General features: G+C 53.2%; 1 protein-coding gene and 1 long non-coding RNA gene across 3 annotated transcripts; both read left to right on the plus strand.

Annotated features, from left to right (window-relative positions):
* Positions 1–109: 109 nt before the first annotated feature.
* Positions 110–28,000, plus strand: CCN4 (cellular communication network factor 4). Of its 2 annotated transcripts, XM_074353111.1 has the most exons (5): positions 110–418; positions 13,519–13,798; positions 20,662–20,925; positions 23,811–24,004; positions 25,789–28,000. In XM_074353111.1, the coding sequence occupies exons 1-5, from the start codon at positions 353–355 to the stop codon at positions 26,086–26,088; spliced, it is 1,104 nt and encodes a 367-aa protein (XP_074209212.1). In that variant the 5' UTR covers positions 110–352; the 3' UTR covers positions 26,089–28,000. The 2 variants fall into 2 exon arrangements, with proteins under 2 accessions (XP_074209212.1, XP_010970971.1); XM_010972669.3 differs by lacking the exon at positions 20,662–20,925 and having other exon boundaries at positions 112–418.
* LOC141575045 (uncharacterized) lies at positions 13,809–18,935 on the plus strand. The gene is made up of 2 exons (XR_012502290.1): positions 13,809–15,557; positions 15,648–18,935. It is a non-coding gene; the product is annotated as an uncharacterized LOC141575045 (long non-coding RNA).

A 28,000-nucleotide genomic window follows, 5' to 3' on the forward strand; every position in this document is an offset into this window, starting at 1 on the left:
AGCTTCTTCTGCCAGAGCTCACCGCCCCGGTGTGAAATCACAGCCCTGTAGCTTTCCCTTTAAGAGCTGTCAGAGCCGGGGAGGCCGGCCAAGCTTGGGCTGGAGGTGGGGACAGAGGGAAGAAAGAAAAAAAAGAGAGAGAGAGGCAGGAAAAGTTTTTTTTCAGAGGAAAATGCAGGGTTTGTCCTTAACCCTGACGTCAGATCTTGCTTTAATAAAACCCCCCAAGAGCCGCGGGGAGAGGCATATCTGGCGCTCCTGATGGGCCGGGTCAGTCTCGGCCCCGCTCCCCCGAGAGGTGGCTGGATCCTCTGGGCTGCTCCGTAGATGCCTTTGCCACTGACTTCCAGGCATGAGGTGGCTCCTGCCCTGGACGCTGGCAGCAGTGACAGCAGCAGTGGGCAGCGCCCTGGCCACGGTGAGTCCTGCCCGGAGGGGAGCAGAGAGGGGTCCCACCTGGTCCTGCTGCCTGGGTGGGTAGCATGAGAAGGGCTGGCACGCTGCAGGGCAGGGAGGTGCCCACTGAGGGGCAAGGGCGAGGCCCAGGATGAGGAGTAGGGCTGCTGGGGACAGCTGATCCTGACTGGGTTAGGAGGCAGGGCCAGCACCTGGGGAAACTAAACAAACAGGACTCCCACGTCCTTTCGTCGCACTGGGAACTTGGCAGAAAGGGGTGCCCGGAGGAACTGGGAGTCAGCAGGCTTTGACTCTGGGCCTAGGTCTGCCCAGACAGGCTGTGTGGCCTTGGGCTAGCTGCTCACCTTCTCTGAGCAGCATAAAGTGAGGAAGACTGTTGTTAGGAGACTTCTAGAGTTCTTGAGCTTGGAAAACAAGTTGCGAAGTGTTGGAGGTGCGACAAGGAGGGGAGACGGAAAACTCCAAGAAAACTTGGAAGGAAAAATGCCACCTTTCAACAAAAGCAGTCACTTGAGCAAACAATACTTGTGGCAAGTCTCTAACCCCAGCTGCTGCCGCCTTGGCCTTACACAGCCCTCTGCAGTTTAGGAAGCGTGCACATTCAGGTCCTGCATAAGAAGCCCGCTGTCTCGGGGCGCCCTGTGTGTTCTGTCTCTCTGACCTCCATCCCAGGGCGCACCGAGGGGAAGGGAGGGAGGTCAGCACCTCCAAGAAGCCAGGGAGTGAGACACGTGGCAGCCCAGAGCCAGCCTGTTGGCTCCCCGTGTGGAGCGGGCACAGGGCGGGCAGGAGGTGGGCAGCTGGGAAGAGCTTCTGGATCCAAGATCCCACAGCCTGGGCCGGGGACTGCTGCCAGTAGTGAGGCCGCGAGACAGAGGGAGGATGGCAAGGGGGAGTTTGCTACCCACTCACACTGACAGCGTTCTCTGGGATCCATGTGTCCCATTGATGGATGAGGAAACTGAGGCTCAAGGGATAAGCTACTTGCCTGTGAGCTCAAAGATGCTGGTTCTGACTCACCCAGATCTGAGGTTGAGAGCTGATGGCTGACCACAGGCCAGATGCTCGTACGTAGGAGCAGGGTGAGAGACATTCCACCAAGTGCAGTAGTCTGTATAATGAGGGCAGGGAGTGTGTCTGTGTGACTCGCTGTTAAATCCTCCGTATCTGGCACGACTCCTGCCCACAGTTGGTGCAGAACCATCCTACTCCCTCCCGCAAAAAAAGGATATTCCACTTTACAAATGAAAGAAATGGAGACAAGGCAAGTAAGGGGCTTGCTCAGGGTCTCAGAGTTAATAAGTGAGAGGGTGCAAATCTTATTCTGCCGAATCCCGCTTTCTTCCAGAGTTTTCCTACAGACTGGAGCAACTAGGAGGTGCCAAATCAGCCTTTATTTCAGGGTTGCTATGTCTGGGAGGACAGGGGGTGGGTGGAGAAGCAGTCAGAGGGGTCGGGTAGCGAGGTCAGAGAGGAAGAGGAGGAGATAAGTATGTGAGGGGTCCAAGTGCACGGGAACCCCACTTACCACCTCAGAGGCTCCAGGGAAGAGGGGTTACAGGCCCCCAGGCTCAGCTAAGGGGACACGCAGCACAGGAGCTGGGAGCCCAGACGGACCCAGGCAGCTGGATGGAAGGAAGGCTTCTGGGAGGAGACGAGGTACCTCTCTTCTGTGCGGCCCCTGCCTGGGGATCTTCTCTGGGGACCCACACTACTCCCCAACACTGTTCTCCAATTCAGGAGCTCCCCGGGCAGAGCCATAACGACCCCAGTGAGAACTGGGGGACAAACGGCAACCCGCATGTTGCTTTAGAGCCAAATTCCATACGTGGCCATCCGCCCCAAACTTACACATAAACAGAGCGTGAGTCTGTGCAGGGTCCCACCGGGAATTTACTGGGAAACATGATTATAGATGTTCATATGGAAGGAAAAGTGTCTAAGATTCGTCAAGAGGGCTTCGAGGAAGTCTAGCTGTGGACAGGACTTGCCTTATCAGATAGTAAAACATTATCAAAAGGTCCTGTAACTGAAGGAGGACGCCAACCCAGGAAGAGAGAAATCCAGGAGCCCAAAGGCGTAGCCGAGCACCTCCAGGGCTGAGACGCAAGATAGAGGCGTACTACAGACAGGACCTGGTCCCCCACCTCATCGCTCTTTTCTTCCTTTTACCTGCACTGAGTGCCCGCCACATGTGAAGAAAAAAGCATTTGGTGGGCACTGCCAAGCACTGTGCCAAAGGCTGTATATTTACACACATAACCTCCTCAGTTTATCCAAAGGACATTTATTAACAGTTCTTAAGCATCTCCTAAATCCTCAGCAATCCTATTAAGCAGATGTAATTATCCTCCTTTGTAGATGCAAAAACTGAAGCTCAGAGAAGTTAAGTAATGTGCCTGAGGTCACACAGCTAGTAATCAGCGGAGGTGACATTTGAACCTAGGTCCCGCTCTCAACAATGCAGCCTCCTGGCTCTCTGATCCACATGCTTGTACAGGGTCTGTGCCCCTGCAGAGCTTCCAGGCTGGTGAGGCAGGTGACAGCCACTCACGTGTTGGGATGAGAGGCAACAGGTGTGATGCCATCCAGGAGAAGGAGGCAGGGTGCAGGCTCTGCCACTGGCTGGGCCAGCTTCAGCAAGTCCCCTAACCGCTCAGACCTCCGTGTCCCCTCTTGTTCATCGGGGCTGATGACCTCAGCCCCACTAGGCTCCCTGCTGCTGAGGAGTGAGCACAGGACTGCTTGAGGGAAGCCTCTCAGAAGCGCGGGACTGGTAAACATCGCTGTGCTGATAAATGCCGAGGCACACACTAGGTGCCTGGTAGTCGGTATACGGCTGGGACCCGCATCCCTTCTCCCGCAGCAATGAGTCTAGGTGTGCACAGGTGTATAAGAGTATGTGAGTGATCGTGGCTCGTCTGAACATGTAAATCCCCCTGGTGTGTGTGAGCAGGAGGCGATGCCCATGCTGGGTGTGAAACGCAAACTCATTCTCAGCTGCTCGGACCAACTGCAGAATAACGTGACCCCGGGTACGAGGCACATCCCTTTTAAAAGACGGCAGGACCATAAACGACATGGCTGTTTCACACCTCCTGTCCATAGTGGGGATCTGAGCTAGCACCTCCCCCTCACCCCAGGCCCCACACCAACAGCTCCCTGCTCAGAGCCTCTTCCAGCAACTTGGAGATTCTGTGCCCAGTTCCGGACCTCTCCTGCCACGCTTGTCTAGGACGCTGGCGAGAGCTCGACTTGGACGGGCACTTCCCACCTGGGCCCGGCCCTCAGTGAGGGCTCGCCCTCTGGAATGGGCATGGGAGCGGTGCTCCTTGGGAAACCAGATCCTGACCACGGACAGGGCAGTACCTCCAGACATCAGCAGATTCACCTCCTGTGGTTTTAGAAAAGGCCCCTTGCCCCTTGCCAGCAAAGGAGCTGAATGCCAGGTGGCTGTCTTTATCCAAACAGAAACCCTGGAATTCCTCCCAGGAACTTTTGCCATCTCTCTGAGTGGCTGGGAGGGGCTGCCACACACATGGTGGGTTCCACATGGGAGCAGGGAGGCGAGCCAGCAATGGTCCAGGGTGGGATCCCGGGAGGAGCTGGGGGGGGATGCCAGCCACAGCCTGGGAAGCAGAGCAAGGTAGGGAGGCTCACCAGAGAACCGCAAGGCACTGCGGATGTCTGGGGCGGGGCTTCGGCGCGCTGGTCATTCATCCAGCACCTCCTACGGAGCGCCCTCTCTCCCAGGAGCGTGGACGACGATGAAGGCTAACACTGATCCAGTGCTCGCTGTGTTCTGGACAGTGTCCCGAGCATGTGCATATACTGACTCACTTGAAAACCACACACCTACAAGGCAGGCGGCATCATTAGAGTCTAGACCAGCATCGTCCAATTCGTAGCCACTCGCTACGCGAGGCTCCTGAGCACCTGAAACGCAGCTGCTCCCAGCTGAGCTGTAAGAGTAAAATACACACTGGATTTCAAAGGTTTAATGTGAATACAAGAATGTAAAGTTCTCATTATTATTTTTTTTCTTGACTCAGTGTTGAAATAATACCCTTAATATATTGTTAAACATAATAGATTATTAGAATAAATTTCACCTTTACTCTTTTAGTGTGGCTGCTAGAAAAGGTAAACTTCCATCTAGAGCTCACATTATGTTTTACTAGACAGTGCTGGCCTGGAAAGACACAAGGGTACAGAGAAAGGCTGTAACAGGTGGGGAGGGGAACATACTGAGGGCTCTGATCCTAGCTTCTCCACTTCTCAGCTGTGCACCCTTGGACAAGGAACCCAGCCTTTCCAAGCCAGGTTCTTCATAGTAAAGAGGCATAATACTAGTATTTGCTTCTTGGGTACTAATCCTCTCAGGAGGGTTAAAACATGAAAGGGAGATGAGGCACACGAAGCCCCAGCTCACCCAAAGGGAAATGGGGACTGGTCCCCATGGTTCTGATAGCGGGGCTGGGGGCATGCCAGCTGGAGTCAAAGCAGTGGCTGCAGACAAGTGCCAGCTCCAAACAACTGAGCAAGCAGGGTTTACAAGGACCCCATGTTCAGTACCAGGTGGGCAAGAGGAGGGACAGAGTAATTGGTGGGTTGTGCTGGGCTCAGAGCTGAGGTTGTTCTTCTGAAGATCTCGAGGTTTCCATATCCTGGCCAGCTTCCTGGTACACTTGCAGGGAGTCAGTAAACACGTCTGGATTATCATGTAGGAGAAAGAAATACTGATGATGGTGATGATGACGATGCTGATGGTGGTTATGATGCTGGTTGTGGTGATGCTGGTAGTGATGCTGGTGATGATGGTGGTGGTGATGCTGGTGGTGATGCTGGTGGTGGTGATGTTGGTGGTGGTGTTGCTGGTGATGATGATGGTGGTGGTGATGCTGGTGGTGATGCTGGTGGTGATGATGATGGTTGTGATGCTGGTGGTGATGGTGGTGATGATGATGGTGGTGGTGATGCTGGTGGTGATGATGATGGTGGTGATGCTGGTGATGATAATGGTTATGGTGATGCTGGTGGTGATGCTGGTGATGATGATGGTGGTGGTGATGGTGGTGGTGATGCTGGTGGTGGTGATGCTGGTGGTGATGCTGGTGGTGATGCTGGTGGTGGTGATGCTGGTGGTGGTGATACTGGTGGTGATGCTGGTGATGATGATGGTGGTGGTGATGCTGGTGGTGATGCTGGTGGTGGTGCTGCTGGTGATGATGGTGGTGGTGGTGATGCTGGTGGTGCTGCTGGTGGTGGTGATGCTGGTGGTGATGTTGCTGGTGATGATGGTGATGATCTTGTAGGTGAGACTTGTGTCTTACAGCCCCAAGTCAGGGTCCCTTGTCAATGACAGTGGTTTTCACAGCCTATCCACTTCCTTGTTTCATAGATGTTAACACCCCTCCCATGTATCCAGCCCCTTCCTATTTCTAGAGATGTGAGTAACAAAACATTCAGCTCTGTTCCTACCATCGAGGATGGCTCACATGTTAGAGACAGATTTTCACACTAGCACAGGGGACTGTGTTGAAAAATTTGAGAGGGAAGCTTAGAGGGCTGCAGAAGCGAAATGCCAACTCTGGGGCCCTGAGCTGGAATTTCTGGGGAGGCTTCCCCCACCCCATCCCCAGGCACCTATACTGTGACTGACACCTTGAGATTCTTATGGGCACTTGATTTCCTGAACCACTGAATTAGAGAGACTCTGGTCTCTCCTCCAGCCTTGACATAATCAGCTCCTTCCATAACAAGGGCAGGGTGGAGGGGGGAAGAGAGAGAGAATCAGAGAAGGAACTGGGCCTCTTAGATGTGAGTAATGAACATTCCAGGGGAGGCGGTAAAGTCTGCCTGCTCACCCCACTCCCCTAATCTGGAGGCAAGTCCAGGCTTGAGGCGTGGACCGTGGCTCTGCTCAGCCTTGGTGGGTGTGTGGGGCGGGAAGGAGAGGAAATGAGAGCCCAGGACCAACGGAGAGGAAGGGAGGGGGAGGGGCCCTCCCCTGCCCCTCCCAGAATCCTGAGTTGAGTCTTGGAGTGGAGAGAAGGGGTGGGCCTGCGCCAGGACCCTGCCCAGGGCTGGGCGGGGAGGAGGAAGGAGGTGGTCTAAGGGTAGAGGAATATTCTGAGCAAGCAGGGACTGGTACCCTCCCCTTGGGGCAGAGGGTCGTCTTGCTCAGACAGCTAGAGGCCCGGGGAGACTCATCACGGAGCCTTTAGACAAGCTACTCGCCCTCCTGGTGCTCATCTGCTAATCTTGAAAGTAAGGAGGTTGGACTTGACCCCAGACTCACTTCCAGCTGGAGCCCCTGTAAGACCTAGTGGCCGGCACTCACACACAGGTGGGCCAGCAGCAGGGCGCAGGTGCCCTAATTCCCGTAGGGGAACTCCTGCTAATGACGCTCTGTGAAGGGTATTGTTGGCCTTTGCGCCTGTAAAGAGGTGTCCCATGTTCTGGGATGTCCCTCTAAGTACACTTCCTCCCTTCAAGATGTGCAAACGTCTTCTCCTCTTGGCCCGCATCTCCTCTTTCAGCCCTCAGAGTGCACCCCTGCTCTGGTAAAACTGGAAAGCAGCCACCAGCTTCATCTCTAAGGATCCCACCGTCCTAGTGGTTCCCAGCCAGGCTTGGTCCTTAGATCCCCGGGTGCGGCTATAAAGAGCAATGCCGGCTCCCCCAGGCCTACTGAGCGGGCTGGCCAGGGGTCCAGGACCCCAGGGTTTTCACACTTTCCACCGCAATTGATTCTCGAGGTCTTGCAAGTTTGGGAAGCATCCTTGTAGATAACAGGTACCACTGGAGAGCTCTGTCCCTGCCCACCTCCCCATCTCAGTGGACAATGCCTCCATCTGCCCTGTCAGCAACCTGGGGCCATCATCCGCCCTTAGCTCCCCAGACAGTGCCTCCAGCTGCCCACTCCTCCCGGCCGCCAGTGGGAGCAGGGCCCTCCTTCAGCAGAACCCTCCCTCCTGTACCTCCACGACGTTCGTCTGGCCTACAGGTTCAAGTCCAATGAACTCTGTCATCAGAATGATGTGGCGTAAACCACAGAGTTTGAATTTAGAAAGGAGATCATATTGAGCCTGTTTCTTAACCTTTCTGAGCCTCAGTTTGCTGGTCTGTGATGTGAGGGCATCTACCTCTGAATGTAGTTGTGCTGGAGGACGGGTCATGTTGAGCACAGAGCCTGCAGCGCACAGGCGCTCCATAAGCATCTCTTTACTGCCTCCTCCAAGACTGGCCCAAGCCTGTTTCCAGCCTCACCCACTGGGGCTGCCCTCCTTCACCTTCTCTCGGACTTCCATGCTCACATCTGTCCTCCCTGCCGGAGTCCAGGCCCCGTCCAGGAGCAGGGAAGGGAGGTGGGTTGGACTCGGGGCAGTGGAGGGAGGAGAGACCTTATCTGAGGCCCGGCTCAGTCAGAGCTGGAAGGCACCAGACGGATGGCCTCGCCCCAGCCAGCCCCATCGAGGGGCCACAGTCTCGGCATAGGGGCTCGAGCCCAGGGCCTCTCACTCCAGGTCCAGCCGTAAGAGCTAAAGATGGTCCTCTGAGTCGTACTGGACAGCTGTTCACCTGTCCCTCATATGCAAAGTAGGCCTGAGCTCCACGGAGGACAGTTTCTTCCACCAATGTCTGTCTGGCTGTTACTCCAGGGCTGGTCCCCTCCTTGGTCATCCCACAGAAAGTCTTGGGATGTGAAGGGTCTCAGATCCTTTTGGTGAATCGAATGAACCAGAAATTAGACAAGAACAGGGTCCCTTAGAGGTCATCAGAGGAGTGTGAGATCCAGAGTCAGTGCTGAGTGTGTACTTTCCTTGCTGGTCTCTTAACCTCGATGGGCCTCAGTTTCCCCATCTGTCAAATGGAGACCATCAGTGCTGCCCATGCAGGGGTTTTGCTCCCCTCTGGCACACAGTTTGGCTGACCCAGGAAAGACCCCCATCTTCTCTCAATGGGCGCACACATCCCAGACATGGCCCTCGAGTCCTTTGGCCGTCGCCTCTGACTGCCATCTCCATGTTCTTGGACCCTAAGCCCCAACAACAGTGGCCACTGGTCACACCCCTGCTCATGCTGCTTCTCAGCTTGGATGCTTTCTCTGCCCTGCTGGTCAATTCTCACTTATCCTTTAAGATGAAGAGCAAATGGTTCCTCCTCCAGGAAGCACTCCCTCCTGCTACACCCCCGCCCCTTCCCTTCTCACCTGGCTCTCATAGCCCCCTCCTAGACTCTGCTGAGACACCCTGCAGTGGGGCCCTTGGGTGTGATGCCTTAGGAGACTGATACTGGGTTCAAATCCCAACTGTGCCACTTGCGAGTGGCCTTGGGCAATTGATTGGACCTTTCCATGACTCAGTTTACTCACCTGTAAACTGGGGAAGATGACTGTAAAAGCAGCCTGCCTCTTAGGCTTATTACAAAAATTAGATGACTTAGGGTATAAACTCATCAAAGAGTCATGAAAGGCAAAGTGCAGGACACGGAGACCTCACTTTTGATCTTGATTCAAAGAAACCATCGCTTTTTTTTTTTTTAAAGCTTTGAGATAACCAGTCAAGTCTGAATAGGGACTGAGCGTGCCCTGTAGAGAAAATGACAAAATTGTAACTGATTTTATGGATGTGAGAATGGGGTTGCTTCTTTAAAAAAAAAAAAACTTCTCCGTACTTTAGAGACACTCTGTGAAGAATTTCAGGTAAGATCACATGATGTCTGAGATTGCTCTGAAATCCTCAAGAATGAAAAATTACGTGGGTTGGTGGGAACAGAAGAGGAAACAAGATTGACAGGAGTTGATAATTATTGAAGCAGGAATAAGTAAGTGAGGTTCATTATATTATCCTCCCAAATTTGTGAGTATTTGAACACACCTCTAACACAGAATGAACACATTTTAAATGTGATTATATACAGTGCTGATTATATACAAATGCCTGCCACTTGCTCTGAGCTCCACGTCAGCGCTTCTCAATAGCGTGGTCACTCTGTAACGGAAGTTAGTGGATGGCTTCTATAAAAGATCGGGTAGTAAATATTCTCAGCTTTGTGGCCTACAAGCTCTCTGTGGAATATTCTTCTGTTTGTTTGTTTGTTTTTGGTTGTTTTACAACCTTTTAAAAGTGTAGCACGCACTCTTGGCCCTTACACAAGTGCTGCGAGCTCGACGTGCCCGTGGGCTGGTGTCTGGTCCTTGCTTTATAACACAGTCACCTTCTTATAGCCCTGTCTCCTCAGGAGGCTGGGCGCACCCGAGGCTTTGCACTGGGAACTTTGTAAGACACTTCGTGTATGTTTGATGAATGAATCAATGCATGAGGGCTCATCATCTGGAAAGAAACCTGGCTTCCTGCCCCGTCTACCCTCCGTAGAAAGTCGACTTCCCCAGCCAGAAGCTCACAAGACTGCATGTTTATAAAACCAATTAGCAGAAAATCTCCACAAACCTTCCACATCCCATGATGCGCAGCCCGGCCAGCGCTGAGTCAGCTGCCAGGCCTTCAGTTCCCTGGAGATCCCGCCGGAGATCCAAGCGTGGCAGGCTCCGGGCAGGGCTGGGGCCTCCGAGCACTCAGGCCAGGCGACCTCAGGGGTTTGAAGCTAAGAGCGTCCCCAGACGGCGGCCCCACGGGCAGGGTATTCCCACCAGGGTCCCAGGAACAGATCCCCAGGGGTACACGCCTCAGGTAGTGTCCACCAAGTCGCACTGTGGCTACCTGTGAGTTACACCAGAAATGTGAGAACGAAGCATGGGGCAGGGTGGGCTACAGGGCATCCCCAGCTCTGGGCCCAGGCCCAGGTCCGCCGGGCCTCTCTTTTCAGTAAAGGCCCGAACAGAACCTGTTTCCAGGCAGGGGAGCCCTTTCCTAAAACCCCCAAGGCCCGGCTGGACCGGCTCAGACCATTTCTGTCTCAACCCTGCCCCCTGGTGGAGCATCTGGGTGCGGCCACCCAAACCCAGGCATGCTGTGCTCTCACGACATCCTTTCTGTTCACTGAGCATTGCCTGGGGTCTGCCAGGAGCAGTGCTGGGCCTCCATGAGACGAGAGCTGAGAGGTGAGCAGACAAAACCGGGCAGGAGCCTGAGCGGGCTCTGGATGCCCGGCCCGGGAATCATCAGGGTACCACCTCCACCTTCCCGTCTTCCCCCGTAAACACAGTGGTGTCTGCAGGGAGTCTACTTGCAGAAGCACATCATAAAAAGAGACTTTTATGTGAACAATGGCAATTTGGAAGCACCCAAGGCTGTCCTCGACTCTCTCTGGCCTTCCCCCCGCTTTCTGCTCGCTTTATGGTTTTCTTTTTTCACTCATAGCTTCTGCTGTGAGAAAAACGATGTAGGCACCCCATGGCAGTGGGTTTGCAATGGCCCCCATACCAAGGCCAAGGGCAGGTGGACAGGTCATGCCATCTTGGGCATTCAAGGTGGCTGATGTCACGTGTGGGTGTGCAGTCACTTTCCCGGGTTGTGGATGTTTGACAAGGCAGCCAGAACTCCAGGGGTCCTTAACCCTGCGATCTGAAGGTCTTCCCGCCCTACAAGGACCTTCTCCCGGGATGAAGGTCTGGGAAGTTTTCCACCACTAGATGGCGCCAATGGCAAGGGCTTGGCTCAGCCGAACCAGAGCCCATCCCTCCAGGGCCCCGGGGGTGTCATCACCTACTTTCCTTGTCCAAGGGGGCCTTCTCTGAGCTTCCCTTGAGGAGCTGCATGCCTTGGGGCTCTGGTATGTACTTGGAAAGGAGGCTTCCCTCTGGGGAGCTTTAACTTGGTATGGAGACAGCAGAGTGGATAGTATCCATTAGGAGATGGGAACCTGCCAGATTACAGCCCATCCCAGCTGCACCACAGGCCTCATTCCAGGTCCACAGAGAGAAGTAAAGCTCACATTTTAATAGGGGAGGCAGCACCTGTAACACAACCTGGGAAAGGCATGGAAGGCTTCCTGGAGGAGAGGGCTTTTTTTTATGTCCTCTGCCAACAGTAGGTCCTGGCGGTCTAGGGACTGTCAGAGATGGTCTGGAGGACTCCTAAAGCTCTGGGCCTCCACTGTCACAGATGACAAGGAAAAGGCTCTCTCCATGGGGCCAGAAAGAAGAGTGTGTGTGTATGTGTGTCATTGGTTTCATTGATTTGGAGGTTTGGGGTTTTGTCGTGTCCTGTTGTGTTTTTCGAGGAAAAGCAAATAAGGGCCCGCAAACCAAATGCTTCCCAGGTGAACATAGACTAGCACTTGCCACCCTCCAGAATAATTTGTTCGCTGCCAGCAAATCTGCCTGAAACCAAGCCTAGAGGTAACAAAAGCCTCAAATCAAAATTTGTGTAATGAGCTTTCAGAGGCCTTTTATTTGTCACATCAATATTTACTATACTTGTTATGGGCCAAGCCCAGAACCAGGAGTCCAACTAATCCAGCACTTTGACCTGGACCATCTCTCCTGGCCTCCGATCCTCACAGCCAAGGGCGCATTCACTCACCTCGGCAGAGAGATTGCCGTCCTGGTGTTCAGACAGCCCCCGGGGCTGGCTGGGAAGCCCAGCACTCTGTACGCAGCCTCGCACTGAAACATATCACCTCTCATGACTATCCCTCCTATAAGCTGTGGTCCCATAAGCACAGTAAAATTTTAACTTCATCTTCAAATGCCTATAACTTGAGAGAGATTGTGAGCTCACTCAGCAAATGTTTGTCGAGTGACTGAAAGATCCCAGAGAGGCAGAGGTAAAGGGTGCAGAAATGAAAACTTGGAGAGTCGTTCGTGGCCAGGCCCTGACGTGGGCTGTGTCACCCTGGACATGTCCCTCTGCCTCTTCGAGTCTCGGTTTCCTCCTCAATAAAAGGAAGGAAGAATCTACCTGAATATCTCAGCCTCTGCTGTTCAAGGAATGAAATGCAGATCTATAAATCCACAGAGCAGGGCTCTTCTGCTTCAAGATGGAGGGGGCAACATGTGGGGTCCCCCCACAAGCCCTGGCCCCACCTCCACTAACCTCCGAAATCAGGAGCAATGGTTGAGAAGCCCGGGGACAGGAGGCTCCCTAGTGGGGACCACTGGCCTGGGAGTCAGAAAATGGCCAGAAGCTGCCTTCAGCCCACAGTCTCTGTCCTCAGGCACCGCCCTTCCTCCCTGGGCCTCAGTTTCATCCATTGTAAAGAGTGAGGGGCCGGGATGGCGGTTCAGGGAGGATGCTGAAGGGGGTGGGCAGGTGACTGCATCCCTGAGGTACAGGCAGCTTGAAGCATCTCACACTGGCCTACTCCCCAGAGCAGCTTCCTGTTCTGTTTTTCACGCTGGCCTGTCATCCCGTCCATCATATTTGCCAGATGAAGATGAACATATTGGCTGGGGGATGGGAATGGGTTCTGGCAGGGAGCACAGGTAGGGGGAGTGGAGCGGTCATCCATCACCCTGAGCGCAAAATGAAAAGACCCCCTCTACAAGGCTCGCTCTGGCAAAGGAGCATCACTCCCCTCCCCATGGGGCTCAGGAGCCGTGAGGCTACACACCTGCCACCTGCCGCCACCCACTGCAGCCCTTTCCTGGTGCTCAGAGGGTAAAATAATATTAGGATAATAGGTCAGCTGGCTGAAACCTGGCGTTAAATGTGAGCCAGCTGGCTCTGCGCGCTCTTAAAGGGCCCTTCATGGGGTAGAGAGGGCAGACCTTTAGAGAAGAGCAATGGGGTACTGGCCACACCCCACAGTGTGACTCATCAGAAGTGTGATGAGTGTGTGACTACAAGCCTCAGCGCCCCCTGTAAAACGAGGACACTCACCACCCTCCCAGTTTGCAGGGTGGTCAGAAGGGAAGGAAACACACGGGGCTCAGAGATCTGGGGGAGAATCTGCGCTCACCACCCACCAGCAGGGGGATTCTGGCAACTGACTTAGCTTCTCTGAACTCCAGGCTCCTCCGTCCTGTTTGTTTCATTGAGGAGAAAGGAAATGTCTGGCTACCAAAAGCACAGTAGAAAAATATAATTTGGTGTAAACCTTTTGAACAGCATGAAGCTGGAAAGATGGCTGCAGGCCTTTGGGCTTTGAAACCCCCGCGGGGCAGCCCCGTTTATATCTGCAATTCCCCCACAGGCCCTCTCTCCAGCCCCCACGGCCATGGCCTCCACTCCGGCACCACTGGAGGACACATCTTCACGCCCCCAGTTCTGTAAGTGGCCGTGTGAGTGCCCGCCGTCCCCGCCCCGCTGCCCGCTGGGGGTCAGCCTCATCACAGATGGCTGTGAATGCTGTAAGATGTGCGCTCAGCAGCTGGGGGACAACTGCACGGAGGCTGCCGTCTGTGACCCCCACCGTGGCCTTTACTGCGACTACAGTGGGGACCGCCCGAGGTACGCAGTAGGAGTGTGTGCACGTAAGTGAGACCCCCATCCACCTTCTGGCCAGCCCCCAGCACCCCCAGGTCTGGCTCGGGGCCCCCGCCCATAGCCCTTTCTCTGGCCAGGCTCCAGTTTTGTGGGCGGTACCCCTCACCCCCACCCCAGTCCATGATTAGAGGCCAGAGGCTGGGCCCTTCCTGAGCAAGGACGGATGCTGCATTTCTCATGTGTCCAGAACCTGGCTTTCTTTCTCTTCTCCATCCTGGAGACACATCCATGGCTGACTCCAGGGAAGACGGAGTCATCAGGAAAGACCAAAGCCTGATTTTGTCCTCTTAGTGGTAGGACATTTTGCGGGATGCCCATGACCTCCCAGGGGGCACTAGGACCCTGCAGAATTCCAGATATTTCAGTAATATTTTAAATTAAAATAATATGGTTTTAAAACATATAGTAGCCTCGACAGAATAAAAACCAGCAGCCTGCAACCATCCCTTCCTACCACCCACCCCTCTTCCTCCAGTTACTACGGTCACTTTTAACTTTTTAGTCCTTCCTTCTGGTAGTTGTGACTATTCAATATATGTATGTCTTCTGCTATATCTTGACTGGCTTAACTGTGGATAATCTATTAATAGTCCTATATGATAGCTGATAACTTAACTCCATCTTCCAATACCATTGTCAATTTTTGGTTATAAAACACTATCTAACCACTGTTTACAGTATTACGACTTTGTAAATGTTTTTCGCCACAGCATGAGACAGTATATTTGTTTGAATTTCCTTTATGATGAAGCCTTTTGTTTTTCCTGGAGTTTCTAGTTGCCTTTGTTTTTCTTTACTCTCGATCTTTATAACAGCCTCATGTAGGGGGAGAGGCTGTTGTTGTTGTTGTTGTTGTTGTTGTTGTTGTTGTTTGCCCTTCAAGGGCTCTATCATGTCCTTTTTTGTTCCCAGAGACCTCCTTTCTGGGACTTTCTGGTCTCCTGAGTCAGGACTGGTATTCACTTAGCTTGAATCATCCAAGCATTTGTTCAAGATACATGATCTGGCATGATGAAGAGAGGTAACTAGGCATCATGATGCAGAAGCCTAACTTCTGAAAAGTTACACAAAGCCTCATAAACCCAAGAACTCCTTTCTTCCTTCAATGCTGAATCAGGTTTTCCCCATAACTATGACTCTAATACAATCCATTACATATTCCCACACAGCAGAGTCTCTCAAAGCCAGCTAACCCATTATATTTCCTGAAATGGGTTGTTGATGAGGGTTATGCCCATAATTCCAAGTCAGACAATCATGGTTTACCTATGAGCCCTTTCTGCTCTTTTGACATTAGTTCATCCTTCAATTTTGATACCAAGTCATCTGTCTTTAGTTTTCCAAGTAACCGTCATTGATTCTCCCATCTTTCCATTTTTCCCCTCTTTTACTCAGACTCATCAGTAGCCTCACAAAACAGTGTGTTCAAAGAGAACTTGCAACACCATCCACAAAGACACATCTGATGTGTTGATTAAAAATGTGTTTCCTGAGCCCTACCCCAGACTTACTGATTCAAATTCTCTGGAAGTGGGGATGAGACTCTACATCTTTAACAAGCTCCTTCAGTGATTCTCATGCCCAGGTTTGAGCTGATTGCTAATAGATACATCACCCATTGACTCTCCCTTATCCAGGAAAGGAAACCAGGCTGAGCCTTCCTGCACTAGAATCCCCTCCAGTTCTATGAGACTGTCTCATCATCTCTTTCCCCTTTTACAGCTGTTCTTCGAGGTCATTAAAAAGGTAATTCACTGTAATTTTAGTAACCTCTAAAGCTGCATTTATATCTCACCATATGCCTGGCGCCATGCCTTTGTAAACATTCTCTCACAGGCCCAGAGACCGTGCAGCCCCTGGAGCTACCTCTCCTGCCTGCCTTTACCTCCAGGGGCCTGGACAATCCCAACCCACCCCACCCCCACCTCCACTCACCACAGCCTCCCAGCTCCTCCGCGTCGTGGGTCTCGTGTATTTCCTTTCCTGGCCTTTGGAAAGAAAACTATGGTCTTCGAGGGATTTTAATAAGTCTTACACTTGCCAAGGGTCCTCTGGTCATACAGGTTTGCAGACATTGGAATAAATAAAGTTACACAAGTGTTACAGAACTTTTCAGAGGTTTTGTCAAATTCCAAAGGGGAGCCATCGTAGAAAGGCTTTTCTTTCCAAACTTATTTGCACAGTGAGCTCTTGTCCAGGCAGATTTTTACCCAATCAGCCCCCTCCACCATACACACATACACACACACAGAGTCAGATACACACACAGCATGCATACATGTGTAGGTACACACACACACACACACACAAATTCACTAGTGTTCTACTGAACATCTTCCCAGAAATGCTGCCATTGTGTCTGAATTCGTGGGACCTTAATGCAAGAAAGAGGGGAATCCAGGATCTGAAGTCTATAGAGAAGAAGGTGCTTCAGGGCCAGAGGAGAAAGAGGAATAAAAATTCCTCTACATAAATAATCTTTCAGCAAATGGCCAACAACCAATAGACGCTCCCCAGGACAGGGTAAATCTGTCCTTAGAGGTGTGTATGTAACTAGGCCAGGACAAGGTAGTGAAAATGAGCAATTGCACCAGTAACTCAAAGAAAAGATGGTGGGGACCATGGGAAACTACTGAATGCAAGCTTTGGCTATCGGAGGTCAACCCTACTGGGCTCCAGCCACTGTGGCAGAAAAGTGAGCTCGGTCTGGTCCAGTTCGCTCCATTTTCAAGAGAATCCAGGAATCCAGACTTGTGTATGATTTGGCAACATTGGCAACACATTCAAAAAAAATTTTTAGAACATTCCATGGGCCAAAATAAATACATCTGTGGGTAGAGAGTGACCTCTGAATTAGACTGTTCGGCTATTTCGGCTGTACAAACACGACTCTGCACTCAGTGCAGCTGGGTCAGGCTGGAGGGTGGTGTGGTTTGCTGGAAGGATCATGAAACTTACAGGCAGACAGACTGGGGCTTTGAATCCTGGCCCTGCCACTTGCTGGCTACGTGACCTTGGACATGTCACTTAAGGAGCTCACCTGGCGGTTGAGGATAAACCAAGGATTTTGTTAGAGCCCGAAATGTGATTGCCTGCTTTTGGTTGTTGTCTCATGTGCCTCAACTTTTCTTCATTGAAGTCACTTTAGCCCCATTCGTGGTCACCCTCAGAGTCAGGGGGCAAGTTGGGTTCCAAGCTCGGACTCCCCAGGCTGAAGAGTGAGGGAGCAGAAAACTCACCCATGGTGTTTGGAGCTAGACAACCTAAGTTCAAACCTCAGTGCCATAATTAACTAGTACTTTGGTTTTAGGAAAGCTGCTTAACCTAAGTATCAGCTTCCTCATCAAGGAAAATGCAGCAAATAATGCCTGCCTCTTTGGGTGGCTGGGAAGCCGCACACTAGACACATGGTAGAAACCCAGTACAGAGTAGGGCTCAGCCCACCTGACATCCATCCACCCATCCATCCACCCATCAGTTCATTCGCATGGTGAATGCAGGTTAGTGATAGTCCAACAATGCGGGTACAAGACATGGCCCACGTCCCTGCTCCCAGGCAGCGGACAGTCCACTGGGGGTTGGTGAGAGGAGGGAAAGTCCAGGCGGCACAGCAAGGCGACCTGAGCTCCTGGAAGTCCTTCAGTAAGAGGAAAGCTCTCCAGGCCGTGCCTGGACTCGCAAGTCTGAGATTAGATAGGAGATGGTGAAGGGAACGTGGCCGGCTTCACCTTCTAGCCTGGAGCTGGTCTTTCAACTAGTTAGAAAGTGAATAAGGGAGGGGCCCCAGAGTCCACCGATGCATAGCGTCCCTCCCTTGCCCCACCCCCAAAGCTCCCAGGAGAGCAGGAGCAACTCTAGATGCAGTGGTTCCCATCCTGGCTGCGAACTAGATTCACTTGGGGAGCTACCAAGGCAAATAAAAAACAACCCCAAAGCCCAGGTCCGCTTCCATATACTGGGGCATGGCGTGGGCATCAGAATTTTCAAGAGCTCCCCCGGGGGCTGCCGTCCTGCAGCTGGAGATGAGAACCACTGTGCTAAGCACTCCCGGGCACCCAGCACTGCCTTCTGCATCCAACGTCCACCCACACAGGGCAGAGACGTGGGCTTTATTTAGCACACTCCCTTCTCCCGCACCACCCTGCCGCCAACACACCCTGGCACAGGCAAGCACACACTCCCTGGAGAGCCAGAGAGTGCCATCAGGGGTGACGCAGAAGGCGAGGACTGGTGATTCACCCCATGCTTCCTCTGCTTTGTTTTGCTCTGTTTTCCTATTTCCACTCCTTTACTGGTGCCTGGTGGAAGGAAATGGACAGTGGAGTCAGAGCCCCTGGGCTTGGGGCACAGCTCCATCCTTCACCAGCTGGGTGACCTTAAGCTGATGAATCACTGTCCCTCCTGGCCTGCCAAAGGAAGACAACAACGCTCTCCTGGTGGAGCCACCGGGAGCACTGTGTGAGAGAATGGATCAGACGGTGCCTGGCCCGAGATCAGATGGGCAGTGATTGTTAGTGCCTTTCCTTCCTGCAATTCCTCCGGCACAGTCACCTCCCAGGAAACCCAGCAGTCGCTAGGACATTCCCACAGGCTGTGATCCTGCCCCTGCTGCTCCACTGAGTCTCGCTCTGCTGCCTTGGGCACATGACTTAACCTCGCTGAGACTTGGTTTTGCCACACATAAAAATGGAGGTGATGACACGGTAGATTTTCCTTATGGGATCAAGTCAGCAGTGCAAGGAAGCCTAACACAAAGCAGGTCAGGCAACCGAGAATCTTCACTCCTGTTGGATATAGGGGTTATTATTATTATTAATAAGCCACCTTCAGGTGACACCAGGAAAAGAGCTGGAACTACTGGCAGATTGCAGATGCCAGACTAGCCCTCCTTGGGGGCATGCCCTTGCTGCCCTGGGCTCTCTGCCTTCACTTCCACTTCTCCTAGGGTGGGACCTTGCATCAAGGGTGGGGATGCTGACCGGGGCCCAGCAGCCCCACATCTCTCCTGGAACTTGCAGAACCAGCTCCACCCGGCCACTCTGATGTCAACAAGGTACCTCATGTCTAGTGAAGAACTTGAGTCATCCCACCCCACCCCAACCCTGCTCTTCTGAGGACAGAGCATCACTCTCCTGCCAGGGCTCAGGACCGGGAACTAGGAGTCACTCTTGACTCCTCCCCTCTCATCCTGGCATCCCATCTGTCAGCGAGCCCTTTCTCTTCAAGACTCTCTGTCCCTCTCTGGTCCAAGCACCACCATCTCTTACTTGGATTACTGCTGTGTCCTTATTCAGTCAATCTAGTCTCAGCTCAGCACCATGAGTGATTTCGTGAAGCATAATGCGTATCCTTGATTCAACAGTTACTGAGCACCTACATGTCAGCTTCAATTCTAGGCACCAAGAACTCTGCATTTTCCTCTAAGCTGCAGGGAAGCTGTCTCTCACCGCATCTCCTGCCTCCTGCCTTCTCGCTCTCTCCCCTGCCCTCCCCCACATCCTGGGGTGCTCCCACCTCAGACCTTTACACCTGCAGCCCCCTCCCTGCCTGGAAGGCTCCTCCCCCAACACCTGGGTAGCCTACCTCCTCACCTCTTTCCCATCTTTGCCGAAGCATCATCACCTCAGCAAGGCCTTGCCTGCCCACCGATTTAAATCTGCGACCCCTCCACCTCCCCACCCCCAACTCCCTCCAGCTTTACTTTGCTCCCTAGCACTTGCCCCCATCAACAAGTATGTTGATCTTCTAGAAGGAAGATCTTTTGTCTGTCTTCTGTCACCCCCACTACAACGTAAGCCCTATGAGGCCAATGTAAGCCCTATGAGGCCAAGACAGTCACAGCTAACCCCCCCCCCCCCAGAACACTCGTAGATCGGCACTGGATGAATGAAGTCTTTGTTCCAAAGTGTTGCCGTTGGTTTTACATCATATCTGGCCCTTCTCAGAACCATGATCTAAAAGCAGACAATTACCAGGACTTGGCTTTGTGCCACTTACTGGGGACAGGACAAGGGGCTCGCCATATGAGTCCTGTTGACTGAAAAAAAAAAAAAAAGTACAGCCTAAAAGTTAAGAATTATGTTTCATTCAGAGGACTTTCTGAGCACTTCAAGTCCAGGAGGCAGCCCCACACATCACTCTGAGGGGCTGCTCCGAAGAGGTAAGGGAGGCGCAGTAAAGAGGAGATTTTGCAGTAAAGACTGGGTATTTGGAACATCAAAATATAACTGGGAATTAAAGAACACAGACATCTCAAGTTAATTAATTAAGTACTTTTCTATGTGTGGGGAGGTGCAAAGGTCTGGGCTCCCTGAAAACATGCCTTTGATATGCACTTTGGCTATTTAGGGCCACTATCCTGTTCTTTCCCATCCTGAGTCCCCTCGGGGCACTATTGGGGGCAGCTGAAGTGGCTGAGGGCCTGGCAGCCATCCCGACTTCCCCCCAGCGCACATCAGGGGCAGCGGTAGTGGCCAGTGGTTTCATGGCTGTAGCATCCTTTGTTCGCTGATACAGCCATAAACATCTTTCGTTCACGGCCCTTATCCCAGGCATGCGATTGCCTCTCACTCCAAGGCCAGCCCTCCAGTCCGGCACCGGGTGGTATGCCAGGGGTGGCGACTGAAGCTGTACAGGAACTGGCCCTCCGTCTGCTCAAGTCCCACCCAATTCCGCGCCGCGCCACCACTCCACACTGCTCTGCCTTTGCCCTCGGCCCCTGCCCCTCGGCCCCTGCCCCTCCCGGACGGGGGAGCCCTGGAAGGGGGTGGGGGGGTGGGGGCTGGGTCCTGCCGGCCCCCCCCCCCCCCCCGAGCCAGCTGGCCTGACGCAGCCGCGCCTGTGTCCGCAGAGGTGGTCGGCGTGGGCTGCGTCTTGGACGGAGTGCGCTACGGCAACGGCCAGTCCTTCCAGCCCAGCTGCAAGTACAACTGCACGTGCGTGGACGGCGCGGTGGGCTGCACGCCGCTGTGCCTGCGGGCGCGCCCCCCGCGCCTCTGGTGCCGCCGCCCGCGCCCGGTGCGCGTGCCGGGCCGCTGCTGCGAGCAGTGGCTGTGCGACGACCACGACGCCAGGAGGCCTCGCAAGACGGCGCCGCGCCACACGGGTGCCTTCGGTGGGTGCGGGGAGTGGGGCTGCGGGGAGGGGCGGGCGGGGTGCTGCCTCGAGCCCCTGAGTCCCATCCCCCGTCCACCACGCAGGAGCGGTGTGACCTCGGGAAAGTCGCATTTCCCCTGGGACCTTATTTCTCCGTGGGTGAAATGAAAATGCTGCCGGCTGTCCTGTCTGTCACATGTGATGCTCCTTGCGGAAAATGAGGAAGTGCTGGGTGAGGGAGGAATTAGACACCTGCGATTGCCTAGTTTCCTATTTAAGAGGTTAGGTGGGGAGGGGTGGAGGTGGTGTGTGGGTACCCGGAGGAGAGGCTTGAGCAGCAAGTGCAAGGGCAGGAGAGGGAGTCCATGGCTTCCCCCTCACTAGGGATGGATGGACAGGTGAGGCTTCACCAGATAAGCCAGCCCAGAGAAAGCTCCGGAAAGGGAAGACTGGGGCAGGCCTGTTTGTTTCATCCACAGATTATGGAGCCTGCCCAATGCCAGACACTTAGCAGGGACCAAATCAATGTTGGTCATACAGACGGATGAATGAATGCATGCATGCGTGGATGGAGGGGTGGGCTCAGGAGACCTCAACAGGGGCAGTGGGAGCAGAGGCTTTAAGGAAGGAGCAGATGCAAGCGCCATTGCCTGAGTAAGACCGAAGGTCTTGGTGTCAATGCAGTGCGTGGGGTGGAGGAAAGAGAGGGGCAGCAGATGATTCCCAGGGCTGGTGGTTCCCTAGGACAGGATCCAAGGAGTACGTTTGGGAGGAGATCTCCCTTGTCTAAGATGGGTTGAGACTGAGGCTGGGCGGGGTGCCCTGCCCATGGGTAGGATCACCCAGAAGCATCCTTGGGGACAGCATTGGAGGCGGAAAATGGGGTAGAGAGAGAGCTCTGAAGTCACCTGGAGCTGCTGACGGCCTAGGTGTAACGTGTAGAGTGAGAGAGAGGGGCCTGGAGTGGACGTCTTGGGGGGCTGACGTGTGAGGGTGGACAGAAGAGGAGGCCGAGAGGGGGACAGGAAGCAGAGCCAGGGATGTTAAGAGGAAGACCAGGAGCATCTGACGACATGGAAGGCAGCAGATGAGGACACTTCTGGAAGGAAAGTGTCTATCAGACAAGTGACATGATGGGGCAAAGAAATGGCAATGGAGTTTGGGGGTTCTGAGGGTACTGGTGACTTTGTACAAATTACAAGTGCACGGAATTGTTCAGGGAGACTGCATAGAGCAGGGTTTCTCAACCTTGGTGTACAAGGGTCAGCCCGGACGGCAGAGACCTGCCCCCAGGCTGCCCGCCTTCTGTGGTCTGACTGGACCAGGAAGGAGGGTGCCCCCCCACCTACCCCTCATACAGGGATGCACAGCCTCTCTGGGTGGGGCTTGGGGTGCCCCCACTAGGCTGAGCAGCCCCATGGAGCAGCAGCCCCCTGTCCCTGTAGTGGGGGGGAGCTCTGTCCCCAGCAGGCCCAGACAGCAGTCCCACCAGGAAACTCAGCAGAGCCACAGGAGGGTCACGGTGGGGGTGGGGGCAGTGGCTGTCTGCCCATTGTGTCATTGTGTGTGGCCCAGTGACCCCATTCTGACCGAGCACAAGCAGAGCCCCTGCCGAGTGGGTGACCCAGAAACCAAAGCTCCTTCATCCTCCGAAGCAAATCCCTCCCCACGGCCTGCCTCCCTCCCTCCCTCCCCCTGGTTCCCAGCCCCAGCTCATCCCAGCCCAGCCCCTCTTCTCTTCTGTGCTCAGAGGCCTCTCTTTTCTTTCTCCTGTCTCTCAGAGGTCCTCTTCTCTCACTCCTTCCTTCCTGCACTCATTCATCCACGTCCCCTGCACACCCATCATCTCTGCCTGCACCTCTCTGGCTTCTGTGCATGTGTGTGTCAAAGTGAGACTGGCTTCTTTGGGTCTTTCTCCTGTGTCTTGTTCCCTCTTTCTGTGGGATCTCACCTTTGTCTTACTGATTTTTTACCTGCCTCTGTGCCTAGCTCACTCCATTCTCCACTTCCATTTTCTTACTAATTGAGCGCCTACCACGCAGAGCAGGATGCCGGGATACACTCATTAACAGAACCATCCAAGAGCTGGTGTTTATTTGGCCAACAGTCAAGCAACTGCACAAGCTCACATTTACCAAGGGCTTACTGAGGGCCAGGGACAGCTTGAGTGCTGTCACATATGTGCGCTGATCTTTTCTGTCCACCGCCAAGGACAGGCGGGAGGGAGGTGCGATTGTCAACCTGGGGCATGGAGGTGGGAGCTAGCTTATTGGAAGCTATCCAGCTACTAAGTGACCACACTCAGAATTGAACCTAGGCCATTTGTCTCTGAAACCTGGGTGTCCCCTGAACCCCTCAACATCACCCAGATGAAATGCTAGTACCAAGGTGCTACTGCGTAGTCTCTCCCCTGTGACCTTCCCCAGGTAAACATAATCTCCGCAGGGACGGGGATGGTGTCTTTTTAACCTTTTATTCCCAGCACCTTGCAGATGTCTGGTGTGTACTCAGTCAATATCGGGACCGTTTTATGGCCATACCAGCCCCACCAGGCAGATGTTACTGCTCCAATGAGGAGCGCGAGGCCCAGAGTGAGTTGTCTAGGATCGCCCAGTCTGTAGGTGGTCGAGCAGGAACTGAACTCTGGTCCACCTGTCTCTTCAGATGGTCTTCTCTCCGGAAAAGCATCAGGAGCTCAAGACAAGTCCTCCTCTCACTGGGAATCCACTCTTGGTGGTGGGAACCCACCCCCTGAGTTAGAGGCCAGCTTGCCCTCCTGTGGGGAGGGGCACCCCACCTCTCTCCTCTCCGAGGTTCAGGGGCCCCAGCCCTTAGGGCGGTGATGGTGGGGACTGGGAGCTGGTGGAGGCGGGAGGCTCACCAGGAATCTGGCCTCCTCCGCAGTGGCCGCAGGTGAGGTAGAGCCCTGGCACAGGAACTGCATATCCTACACCAGCCCCTGGAGCCCCTGTTCCACCAGCTGCGGCCTGGGGGTCTCCACTCGGATCTCCAACGTCAACGCCCGGTGCTGGCCTGAGCAGGAGAGCCGCCTTTGCAACCTGCGGCCGTGTGATGTGGACCTCCAGCCACACATTAAGGTGGGTCCACCTCCCAGGGTGGGGCAGGCATCCTGGATGTAACAGACAAGCCTGGCTTTGAGCCTGGCTCCTGAGCGTCCTTGTGGGGGTCATTTGTAAAGTCGGAATGATCAAGCCCACATTGGAGCAGTTATTTGGGATAGCACGTGTCACCAGGTTGGCTGGGTTGTGAATTTCATTCAGTGGAAGTGGTAACCATGTTATTAGAATCAAGGTCGCTCTGGAGAGAGCCCGGGGATCCTCAGACATGCTCTCCTGAGACGATTCTGAGGGACCCCCCCTGACTGCCCCTCTGCTCCCGGGCCAGCGCACACCCGCGGGCTCGGGCATGACCACCACACTGGGGGTACGGGGCAACAGGGCTCAGGAGGGCTGGAGTCAAATGCCTGTTTGCTGCTGATTGCATGTGCCTGTGGCCAATCTCTTTGCATCTCTGAGCCCCAGTCCCCTCATCGGTAGAATCTTAGAATTGAACTCAGATATCCCTTCTAGCTTTGAGAGTCAAAGATAATTAAAATAAAGGATCAGGGATGTAGCGGAACACAATAGACTAAGACCCAGTTCTCAGAGTTAGAAATGGATCTGATTTTCTTAACTTAGGGCCTCCTCGCTTATGCCTTAGACTGGTGTGATATGTGATATGCCTTGGTATCATTCAAAAAATAAAGAAAAAGAAAAACTCAGCCCTGATTCCATTTTTGGAGCTCCAGTGATTTCTTGGATATGCTGAGGAGATGGTTGCCCTGTGGACAAGACAGCCTGCTTCCCACATTTTCTCCTGGACAATCATCTCCATGGCAGTCAGCTGGGCCCTTCTGCCTCCTCCTTGTCTTTCTCCTCTTTGTCTCGCTTCTTCCTCTCAGATTATTCCCCCTTCCAGACTAGCCTTTGTCGTCTTGGTGCTTGGAGCACAGTTGGTACTCAGCAGACATCTCTGAGTTACCGGCAGCAGGAGAAACAGGAGCAGAGTCCTAAGCTGGGTGAATGCACAGTGCATTCGAGGTAGAGGTGGATTTACCGTAAAGCTAATCCAAATTCCCTGCTGTTGGCTCATGATTTCCATCCAAGTTCATTTCCGTAATTATGTGCCTAAGATGGCTCTTAGATTGTATAAACCTCAGGCCCCAGACTGTAGCCTGGGTCTGCTCTACCTCCATTTCTGGCATGAAGCTGGTACGTTGTAGACCCCAACAACCAGGAGTCCAATGAGTTTAGTAAGTGCCTACTGTATACCAAGCACAAATTAGACTGGAGAGACACAGAAAGAGCCCCACTCTTGAGTGGCCTGCAGCCCAGGGGAGAGACAGAGCTCTCTTTAAATAATGCCAGTCCAGCTGAATCAGTTGCACAGGAAGGGTGTGTGTGAGAGGCTGTGGGAGGCAGAGGAGGAGGGGGTAGGGTAAAACGCACTTCCCCAGTCATGGAGGCCATGCTGGCTCTGCCACTAACTAGCCGGGGGCACTGGGTTGCCTGAAGGAGCCACAAAGGCAGTCTGTGTTGGTGAAACTGATGAGGGACTGGGTGTTGCCGCAGAGGAGATGCAGGAAGGAAGGGAAATTGGAGGTTGAGAGGTACCGTCTCAGCAAGGCTGTCCCTTTCTGTGGTCCTCGGTTTCTTCCCGCATAATACAGCGGGGTCTTGCTGTACTGGGGGCAGTTCTTCCTACTTGGAAGATGCTGCGAATCTGCAAGTCAGGAGTGCGTGGAGAGTGAAAAGGGAAGGCTTGAGGACTTGGAGGGAAGAAAGTGGTTGTTGATCTCAACTGAAGCCTCCTTTTCCTGCAGGAAGGGAAGAAGTGTTTGGCTGTGTACCAGCCGGAAGCGCCCGTGAACTTTACGCTCGCCGGCTGTGTCAGCGCACGCTCCTACCGGCCCAAGTACTGTGGGGTCTGCACAGACAGCAGGTGCTGCATCCCCTACAAGTCCAAGACCATCGACATCTCCTTCCAATGCCCCGATGGGCCTGGCTTCTCCCGCCAGGCCTTGTGGATCAACGCTTGCTTCTGCAACCTGAGTTGTACGAATCCCAACGATATTTTTGCCGACTTGGACTCCTACCCTGACTTCTCAGAAATTGCCAATTAGGCAGGGACAAAACACGGGCTTGAGACCTGGCCCAGTGCTTGCAAAGCAGCCAGCCTTCTGAGGCCCTCACTGAGCCTTCTTTTGTCCACCTCCCACTCATTTCTAATTACCCTGATCCAGACCCGTGGGCCCCTTTCCTGTCTCCAGCCACCCAAAGCACCCATTATATTATGATGCTGCTGAGGCCCAGACCGTGGGTCCTCTCCTCGGCAGCATTCTCCATACCCTTCAAAGAAAGTGGCTGTCTCCAGCTGTTCTGGACAGTACCCAAGCTGGATCCGGCCCATCCAAGTCTCTGCAAGTCCTCCTGGATCTTGCCCAAGTCCCAAGGAACAGGATCAGCTAGACATTCAGTATCACTCGTTCCCTCTTTAGATGCCAGGCCACTAGGCTCCTTGGGTCCATTCAGAAGGACAGATGGGGTTTAGGACAGCAGAACGGTCCATTATTTGCCAAGCAGCACTCTAACAGACAGTGCTGACTGCAGCACACCAAAGTGTCTCTCATTCCAAAGATTTGTGCATCCTAAGGTCCCCAGGCACATGCCAAGTGAGGTGAATGGTTGTTTGGTTTTGTTTTTTAGTGGAAAATTGTATTCATTAATCTGGGCATTGTTGAAGTTAAGTTTCTCTTCACCCTTACACTGTGAAGGGTGTAAATTGGGTTCATCTCAGTCAGAAAGGCAACTCGAGAAACTTCATTCTTATTCCTGGGAAAAGCTCCCAGTCAATACTCCAGGGTCAGAGCAAGGCCAGTTTTCAGAAGGAGCGATTGAACTCAGCACTGGATCTGCCGCTCGTGGACAGGGCGTTGGGCAACTAGCCAGGCTCTTCCTCACATCTGGCCCCTCTCCCTGCTTGGGGGCTCGTGGGAGTTGGTGGAGTCCCCTGGGATGATGTCTCTGACTCCTATGACATTTCTCTGCTTTTGGGGAGTCTTGGGAGAGGCCAGACCTGCCTGCAATGATGGAGACAGGTCCAGGTGAGGTTGAATTAAACCAAGAAGTGGGTCTCTTTCTGCCTCAGTGACCCATTTCACAGACTGTGGGTCTGCTGACCCAAACAACCCAGTTCTGGTGTGAAGACAGAGGTTTACCAGTTGTTCTGAAACAGAATTTTATTTAACAGGGATGAAAAGCCAAAAGGGTTTGAAGCTAAAAGGAAGAGAAAGTTGTTATTAATGGAAATGAGGCTGTTATTTATTTTATTAGTAACGCATAGGTACTTACGGCCGGAGTTCTCTTATTTAATACCTTCTGCACATCAGATGTTGTTCTCAGCGCTTCACATACGCCATTACCCTAGCTCATGGGAACTTCGAGGTCATGTTGAAAAGTGTCTGTTGTTATTTCTGTTCTTACAAATGTGAAATGGAAGCTCAGAAAGATAAGGGAGCTTGACTAAAGACACCCAGCGGGTCAGTGGGGGAGTTAGTCCAAGTCAGGCTGACTCTGTAACCCATATTTCCCCCCTATTTTTAGAGCTTCCAAATGTGTCTGAGCAGGAAAACATGCTGGGCTGAGCGACTTCTCGCTGTCGTTGTTGGCTCTTATTCCTGTCTTTCTAGCTCCTTTCCCAAGACAAGAGAATGTCTGATTATTTAGGTCCCTACTCACCAAACAAAATATGGGATTAAACAAAAATCCATGAACCCCCAGCACATCGTCCCCTCCTTCCGAGCAGAACCAGCTCTCATCACACATTTAAAAGGATGATTTTGTTTATCCAGGGCTGCAGACCCAGTGAAGCTGCAGTTACCCATGAGGGAGCTCTGGGTGGTGTGCGGAGGGATTTCTAGACAGGGAACAAGGACTGAGAATGTGCTCGCCTTACTGTGACCTCCTGAATGCCCAGTGCAAGGCATACAGTGGTGCTTAATATGTATCTGATGAATAAAGGAAATTGTATGTGTT

The sequence above is a fragment of the Camelus bactrianus genome, chromosome 25 (assembly GCF_048773025.1).
Source record: "Camelus bactrianus isolate YW-2024 breed Bactrian camel chromosome 25, ASM4877302v1, whole genome shotgun sequence".
Lineage (NCBI taxonomy): Eukaryota > Metazoa > Chordata > Mammalia > Artiodactyla > Camelidae > Camelus > Camelus bactrianus.

Coding starts and splice junctions, on each gene's coding strand:
- CCN4 (XM_074353111.1), top strand. CDS start 353: ATGAGGTGGCTCCTGCCCTGGACGCTGGCAGCAGTGACAGCAGCAGTG. Junction 13,799..20,661: donor CGCAGTAGGAGTGTGTGCAC/GTAAGTGAGACC, acceptor CTGTGTCCGCAG/AGGTGGTCGGCGTGGGCTGC. Junction 20,926..23,810: donor GCGCCACACGGGTGCCTTCG/GTGGGTGCGGGG, acceptor CCTCCTCCGCAG/TGGCCGCAGGTGAGGTAGAG.